The following is an 8,974-nucleotide window of genomic DNA, read 5'->3' as shown; positions in this document are numbered from 1 at the left end:
TCAGAGACGGGCATGAGACGCTAAGGCTGCTGCTGCCGCCACCAAGAAGCCTGTGTGCGAGCACAGGTCACTATCCACACCCCGCTTCCGGAGAGCCGGTGCAGCCCGCCACGGCCAGGGTCCCGGGATCCAGGGACAACTCCCCCGGGAGAACGCACGGCGCGCCTCAGGCTGGTGCAACGTCCTGCCGGCCTCTGCCGCCGCAGGCCCGCCCCGCACTCCGTGCCCCTCCCTCCCCCCGGCCTGAGAGCGCCAGAGCCCCCGAATCAGCGGCTCCTTTAACCCCGTCCTGTGTGAGTGAAGAGCAGACGCCCTCCGGTGACCTACACGCAGGTGCGGGGCCAAATCCAAAGCTGAACCCCTGGGAGCTGTGAGAACAAAGAAGACAAAGGGAAAGCTCTCCCAGCAACCTCAGGAGCAGCGGATTAAATCTCCACAATCAACTTGATGTACCCTGCATCTGTGGAATACCTGAATAGACAATGAATCATCCCAAATTGAGGAGGTCGACTTTGGGAGCAACAATTTTTTTCCCCCTTTTTTTTCTTTTTGTGAGTGTGTATGCATATGCTTCTGTGTGTGATCTTGTCTGTATAATTTTGCTTTTACCATTTGTCCCAGGGTTCTGTCTGTCCGGGTTTTGTTTTTTGGTTTTTGGTTTTTTTTGAAATCATCATTTTTATTCCTAATTGTATTGCATAGCTGAATATGTGAAAATATGTTATTATTAACATTTTCTTAGACATTTGGATTGTTTTACTTTTGAAGGTGTTAAAAAACAAATTTCAGTAAAAATTCTTTATAATCTGGTGTTGATTTGATTGATGGATTTTTTAAAGATAAATTCATAAGTTGAAAACTTCCCTAATATGGGAAAGGAAATCGTTAATCAAGTCAGTCCAGGAAGCACAGAGAGTCCAATACAGGATAAATCCAAGGAGAAACATGCCAAGACACATGTTAATCAAACTGTCAAAAATTAAATACAAAGAAAGCATATTAAAAGCCACAAGGGAAAAACAACAAATAACACACAAGGGAATCCCCATAAGGTTAACAGCTGATCTTTCAGCAAAAACTCTGCAAGAAGGGAGCGGCAGGACATATTTAAAGTGATGGATGAGAAAAACCTGCAAACAAGATTACTCTATACAGCAAGGATCTCATTCAGATTTGATGGAGAAATTAAAACCTTTACAGACAAGCAAAAGCTGAGAGAGTTCAGCACCACCAAACCAGCTTTACAACAAATGCTAAAGGAATTTCTCTAGACAAGAAACACAAGAGAAGGAAAAGACCTACAATAACAAACCCAAAACAATTTAGAAAATGGGAATAAGAACATACATATCGATAATTACCTTAAAAGTAAATGGACTAAATGCTCCCACCAAAAGACACAGATTGGCTGAATGGATACAAAAAAAAAATACCCATATATAAGCTGTCTACAAGAGACCCGCTTCAAACTGAGAGACACATACAGACTGAAAGTAAGGGGATGGAAAAATATATTCCATGCAAATGGAAAGCAAAAGAAAGCTGGAGTAGCAATTCTCATATCAGACAAAATAGACTTTAAAATAAAGACTATTAGAAGAGACAAAGAAGGACACTACATAATGATCAAGGGATCGATCCAAGAAGAAGATATAACAATTGTAAATATTTATGCACCCAACATAGGAGCACCTCAATACATAAGGCAAATACTAACAGCCATAAAAGGGGAAATTGACAGTAACACAATCATAGTAGGGGACTTTAACACCCCACTTTCACCAATGGACAGATCATCCAAAATGAAAATAAATAAGGAAACACAAGCTTTAAATGATACATTAAACAAGATGGACTTAATTGATATTTATAGGACACTCCATCCAAAAACAACAGAATACACATTTTTCTCAAGTGCTTATGGAACATTCTCCAGGATAGATCATATCTTGGGTCACAAATCAAGCCTTGGTAAATTTAAGAAAATTGAAATGGTACTGGCACAGAAACAGAAAGATAGATCAACGGAACAGGATAGAAAGCCCAGAGATAAACCCACGCACATACGGTCACCTTATCTTTGATAAAGGAGGCAGGAATGTACAGTGGAGAAAGGACAGCCTCTTCAATAGGTGGTGCTGGGAAAACTGGACAGGTACATGTAAAAGTATGAGATTAGAACACTCCCTAACACCATACACAAAAACACACCATCTAAAGACTATTAGAAGAGACAAAGAAGGACACTACATAATGATCAAGGGGTCGATCCAAGAAGAAAACATAGCAATTGTAAATTTTTATGCACCCACCATAGGAGCATCTCAATACATAAGGCAAATACTAACAACCATAAAATGGGAAATCAACAACATAGGCAGAACACTCCATGACATAAATCATAGCAAGATCCTTTTTGACCCACCTCCTAGAGAAAGGGAAATAAAAACAAAAATAAACAAAGGGGACCTAATGAAACTTCAAAGTTTTTGCACAGCAAGGGAAACCATAAACAAGACCAAAAGACAACACTCAGAATGGGAGAAACTATTTGCAAATGAAGCGACTGACAGGTAAGGAAACACAAGCTTTAAATGATACATTAAACAAGATAGACTTAATTGGTATTTATAGGACACTCCATCCAAAAACAACAGAATACACATTTTTCTCTAGTGCACACATTCTCCAGTTTATAGGACACTCCATCCAAAAACAACAGAATACACATTTTTCTCTAGTGCACATGGAACATTCTCCAGGATAGATCATATCTTGGGTCACAAATCAAGCCTTGGTAAACTTAATAAAATTGAAATTGTATCAAGTATCTTTTCCGACCACAACACCTAAATAGACATTTCTCCAAAGAAGATATACAGACTGCCAACAAACACAAGAAAGAATGCTCAATATCATTAATCATTAGAGAAATGCAAATCAAAACTACAGTGAGGGGCTTCCCTGGTGGCGCGGTGGTTGGGAGTCCGCCTGCCGGTGCAGGGGACATGGGTTCGTGTCCCGGTCCGGGAAGATCCCACATGCTGCGGAGAGGCTGGGCCCGTGAGCCATGGCCGCTGGGCCTGCGCGTCTGGAGCCTGTGCTCGCTCTGCAGCGGGAAAGGCCACAGCAGTGAGAGGCCCGCGTACCACAAAAAAAAAAAAAAAAAAAAAAAAAAAAACTACAGTGAGATATCATCTCACACCAGTCAGAATGACCATTATCAAAAAATCTGGAAACAATAAATGCTGGAGAGGGTGTGGAGAAAAGGGAAGATTCTTGCACTGCTGGTGAGAATGTGAATTGGTACAGCCACTATGGAGAACAGTATGGAAGTTCCTTAAAAAACTACAAATAGAACTACCATATGACCCAGCAATCCCACTACTGGGCATATACCATGAGAAAACCATAATTCAAAAAGAGTCATGTGCCAAAATGTTCATTGCAGCTCTATTTACAACAGCCAGGACATGGAAGCAACCTAAGTGTCCATCAACAGATGAATGGATAAAGAAGATGTGGCACATATATACAATGGAATATTACTCAGCCATGAAAAGAAACAAAATTGAGTTATTTGTAGTGAGGTGGATGGACCTAGAGTCTGTCATACAAAGTGAAGTAAGTCAGAAAGAGAAAGATAAATACCGTATGCTAACACATATATATGGAATCTAAGAAAAAAAAATGTCATGAAGAACCTAGGGGTAAGACGGAGGAGCTGGAGGATAGATCATATCTTGGGTCACAAATCAAGCCTTGGTAAATTTAAGAAAATTGAAATGGTACTGGCACAGAAACAGGAAGATAGATCAACGGAACAGGATAGAAAGCCCAGAGATAAACCCACGCACATATGGACACCTTATCTTTGATAAAGGTGGCAGGAACGTACAGTGGAGAAAGGACAGCCTCTTCAATAAGTGGTGCTGGGAAAACTGGACAGGTACATGTAAAAGTATGAGATTAGATCACTCCCTAACACCATACACAAAAATAAGCTCAAAATGGATTAAAGACCTAAATGTAAGGCCAGAAACTATCAAACTCTTAGAGGAAAACATAGGCAGAACACTCTATGACATAAATCACAGCAAGATCCTTCTTGACCCATCTCCTAGAGAAATGGAGATAAAAACAAAAATAAACAAATGGGACCTAATGAAACTTCAAAGCTTTTGCACAGCAAAGGAAACCATAAACAAGACCAAAAGACAGCCCTCAGAATGGGAGAAAATATTTGCAAATGAAGCAACTGACAAAGGATTAATCTCCAAAATTTACAGGCAGCTCATGCAGCTCAATAACAAAAAAACAAACAACCCAATCCAAAAATGGGCAGAAGACCTAAATAGACATTTCTCCAAAGAAGATATACAGACTGCCAACAAACACATGAAAGAATGCTCAACATCATTAATCATTAGAGAAATGCAAATCAAAACTACAATGAGATATCATCTCACACCAGTCAGAATGGCCATCATCAAAAAATCTAGAAACAATAAATGCTGGAGAGGGTGTGGAGAAAAGGGAACACTCTTGCACTGCTGGTGGGAATGTGAATTGGTACAGCCACTATGGAGAACAGTATGGAGGTTCCTTAAAAAACTACAAATAGAACTACCATATGACCCAGCAATCCCACTACTGGGCATATACCCTGAGAAAACCATAATTCAAAAAGAGTCATGTACCAAAATGTTCATTGCAGCTCTATTTACAATAGCCAGGACATGGAAGCAACCTAAGTGTCCATCAACAGATGAATGGATAAAGAAGATGTGGCACATATATACAATGGAATATTACTCAGCCATAAAAAGAAACGAAATTGAGTTATTTGTAGTGAGGTGGATGGACCTAGAGTCTGTCATACAGAGTGAAGTAAGTCAGAAAGAGAAAGACAAATACCATATGCTAACACATATATATGGAATCTAAGAAAAAAAAATGTCATGAAGAACCTAGGGGTAAGACGGGAATAAAGACACAGACCTACTAGAGAATGGACTTGAGGATATGGGGAGGGGGAGGGTAAGCTGTGACAAAGTGAGAGAGTGGCATGGACATATATACACTACCAAACGTAAAATAGATAGCTAGTGGGAAGCAGCTGCATAGCACAGGGAGATCAGCTCGGTGGTTTGTGACCACCTAGAGGGGTGGGATAGGGAGGGTGGGAGGGAGACGCAAGAGGGAGGAGATATGGTGACATATGTATATGTGTAACTGACTCACTTTGTTATAAAGCAGAAACTAACACACCATTGTAAAGCAATTATACTCCAATAAAGATGTTATAAATAAATAAATAAATAAAAGTTTTAAAAAATTAAAATAAAAAGAGCACATCTGGGTCTCAAGACCTTGTCTACAGGATGTGTCCTCACCTGCCTTCTTCAGGGCTGTCCTCATCTCGTGGGCATCAATGGTCCCCGAGTGGTTATAATCAGTTTCCCGATAGATCTCGTAAAGTAGAAGAAAATTTCCAGGTAGAAAACAGCTTTTTGTAGCCCCTGCAGAACCATCTCCCTCCACCCCACCACTTCCTCAGAAGGCCAGGAACACCCTCAGAGAAGGCTTCACTGATTCCTCCCAAGAAGTTTCCAGAACAAAATTAAGAGCTTGGGCTGAGGGCCAGTGCTAGTCCTTTTGCCCTGTGAACAGGGGAACTTCCTGTGACAGCACTGGCACATTGACAGCACTTCCGCTGACAGAACTGGCAATCTCTCATTGCCTCCTTAGTCCTTCCTGAACAGTATGTCCAGGTTTGGTGTTGCCTTTGACCATGATGAAGGATCTGGTCAGACCAGGGCAGCAAATAGATCAGGAATGGCTGTCACGGAAGGCGAGGGTCTAGAAACAGAACAGAGGACAGTGACCAGAGCCCAGAGTATGCACAACAGGGAGAGAGGGGTTACCGGCTACTTCTGAATCTTCAACCAGAGCGTCTTGAATTCCACCAGCCCCAAGGTGCCCGTCCCATTGCTCTAAGCAGGTTAAAGGCCAACATGATCAAGCCCAGATTCACATGCTCTATGCATTTCATTCTCCTGTGACCTTGCACAGTGAGTGTCTTAAGACCTCAGTGAACATCCGTGTCTGTAGTAAGCAGGACCCTGGGGTCACAGTGGGAAAGGTTGGTGGGAGACAAATTCAGATAAAGATTAAAGAGTCAAACACTCACCAAGGCCCTCCTTTGAGGTCAGGTACAGAGCTAGGAGCAAAGGGCAAGTCAGGAGCCTAACAACCTCCATTCATTAGCATCCAGCACCCTCGTCATCCTGGGTCATTGAGGGGTTGAGCTCTATGGTCTGTTGTAAACTCCCTTCCAGATTTAAATGTCTGCCATTGATAGTTAATGTCAAAATGTTATCAGAGGGACTTCCCTGGTGGTCCAGTGGCTAAGACTCTGCACTCCTAATGCAGGGAGCCTGGGTTCGATCCCTGGTCAGGGAACTAGATCCCACATGCCACAACTAAGAGTTCACATGCCGCAACTAAAGATCCCGCATGCCGCAACTAAAGATCCTGCATGCAGAAACGAAGATCCCACACACGGCAACGAAGATCCTGCGTGCCACAACTAAGACCCGGCGCAGCCAAATAAATAAATATTTTTAAAAAATGTTATCAGAAGAGTCCTCAGGAGCACGGGGTTGGGATTCTCTGCCACATGGTCTACGCATGTTTGTCTGGTGTCCTGAAGGAGCTCTGAGCTTCTCAACACTGATTCCTGGGACCCTGGGACATGGTCCCAGGAGCACAGCTGGCTCGTAGGCCACTGCTCAACCCAAACAGGCCAGGGGTTGTGTGCAATTCTCTGTGTCCAGCGATATTGATTAAGCACTGGGCTCGACCTGGGGGGCTGGTTTTGAACTGTCCCTACCCTCATGACGTTCAGTCTCTTTGAAACTCTACCCTCTTCTTAGCCATCCCAACTAATCAATAGACACCAGTGTGTTACAGCTCAGATGTTAAAATTCTGAAACAGAACATCATTCCCACCTCCTTCAACTAGGTGAACAAAAAGTCATATTTACACCCAAGAGTATAAACCTCACCCTTTAAGAAAGTCTGTGTCCTTATTTCCACGATCCACGCTTAGTGTTGGATGCACCACAACCTTCAAATCCTAAAACTTCAACCAACATACCTGAGAAGAGTAGTCTACAAGGAGGGTTAACGCTCTGGTCTAGCTAGTCCCATGTATACTTGTATCTCATTTCATCCTCACAAGCTATATATTGTTATTCCATTTTCCAGGAGAAGAAACTGAGGTTCAGAGCATTCAATAACTGTAGTGGAGCCAGAACTTGGACTCCCGTCTGTTCCAAAGCCCTTGTCCCAGAGCACCAATGTATCCTCAATCCCAGATGGAATTGCCTACAGACTCCCGGGCCCCATCCCAGACTTAATGAATCAGCATCTCCAGGAATGAGACTCAGACAACTGGATTGTTAAAACCTCATGGTTTTTAAGTGCTAATACATGCTACAGTGGACCACATGTTATATGATTCCATTTACATGAAAATATCCAGAACAGGCAAATCTATAAAGACAAAGTTGTTGTAGGGCAGAGGGTTTCAGGTTGTTGAGAGGAAAAGGTGAGTGACTGCTAATATGGGTGCAGGTCTCTTTTGGGGGTGATAAAAATGCTCTAAAATGGGTGGTGATGTTTATACAACTCTGTGAATATACTAAAAACCATTGAACTGTACCCTATAAATGGGTACATTGGATGGTATGTGAATTATATCTCAATAAAGCTGTTATATTTACACAAGGCTCCATGGGCAGCTCTGCTGCATATCCGGGTTCAGAACCACTGCCCCAAAGCATCCAAACCGTGGAACAGACCCTCTTGAAGAATGACTGAGTCACGGTCCTCCTGGAGCCAGGAAAATGCAAATACCCCTGGGAACAATGAGTGAGTGACTACAAGGTCATCCTCAAATCTAAGTTAAAGTCTATAGGCGAGTTTGAGAAGAATGATTCAGAAATCAAGGAACTATTTGTAGAAAAATGAATCGACGCTTAACAGTTCTTTGTGGCTCACGAATTAAACTGTGGACCATGCAGACCTCATAGAAGGACACAGGGCTGGAGAGTCCCAGCATCTGAAGCTCTGGGACCACAAGGATAGCACCCGCTCTCCGTGGCTGACACCCCCAGCAGAGGGCAGCACACGCGTGCTGGCTAACCAGGACAGCTCTGCATGACTACCGTGTAAGTACAGTTCATTCCTCCCGCCTCAAAGGTCATCAGATCTTATCACGGATGAAGCCCTCAGAACTGAGGGGCACCCTCCTAGGCTCCAGTTTTCAAAGAAATCACCTTCATCAGCAGCACCATGGAGAACGGTAACCTGGACCCACCTGAGGCCAAGTTTCAAGTACGTGATGTTCCACAGTTCCCCACTCTGCGCTTCATTTAAGCCGTTCCTTCCACCTAGGATGCCCTAACCTTCCCCATTCCTCCCCAAGTCTCTTACTCATTCTTCAATACACAGCGAGGGTTAAACTGGGTCAGAGTGACAAACAGGTTTTATCCTGTGTGATATTTCTCAATTACTGGTGGTGGCCGTGTCAATACTGGGAGACGAAGACAGACGGGGATAGAAACAGCCCGGGAGAAGGAGGAGGGAGGGGCCTCGTGGGAGGGGCCTCGTGGGAGGAGCCTCGTGGGAGGGGCCTCGTGGGAGGAGCCTCGTGGGAGGGGCCTCGTGGGAGGAGCCTCGTGGGAGGGGCCTCGTGGGAGGAGCCTCGTGGGAGGAATACTGTGATGAACAGGAGGAGGATCACAAATGCCACATAGTTGCGGTTTTTGAATTAAAGGATTTTAAACAAGTCACTTCAACAGGGCACACCTCAGTTTCTTCACCTGTAAAACGGATCATCTCGCACTTAGGAGCAAAAATGAGATGACATTTTCCTTTACAGCTCAAGCAAGTACCTGCCATATGC

General features: G+C 43.4%; 1 protein-coding gene and 1 non-coding gene across 2 annotated transcripts in view; one reads left to right on the top strand and one right to left on the bottom strand.

The window, feature by feature from the left end:
* Positions 1-8,974, bottom strand: part of LOC103081133 (calpain-8-like) — an 84,067-nt gene that overhangs the window by 3,585 nt on the left and 71,508 nt on the right. Inside the window, 2 exon segments of the mRNA XM_007454490.1 lie at positions 5,397-5,479; positions 5,932-5,996. Of these exon segments, the coding sequence (XP_007454552.1) occupies positions 5,397-5,479; positions 5,932-5,996 (148 nt within the window).
* Positions 6,393-6,465, top strand: TRNAR-CCU (transfer RNA arginine (anticodon CCU)). Its single transcript has one exon. It is a non-coding gene; the product is annotated as a tRNA-Arg (tRNA).

The sequence above is a fragment of the Lipotes vexillifer genome, unplaced genomic scaffold (genome assembly GCF_000442215.2).
Source record: "Lipotes vexillifer unplaced genomic scaffold, Lipotes_vexillifer_v1.1 scaffold634, whole genome shotgun sequence".
Classification (NCBI taxonomy): Eukaryota; Metazoa; Chordata; class Mammalia; order Artiodactyla; family Lipotidae; genus Lipotes; species Lipotes vexillifer.
The sequence above is the reverse complement of the archived record's forward strand: the minus strand, read 5'-3'. Positions and strand labels throughout refer to the sequence as shown.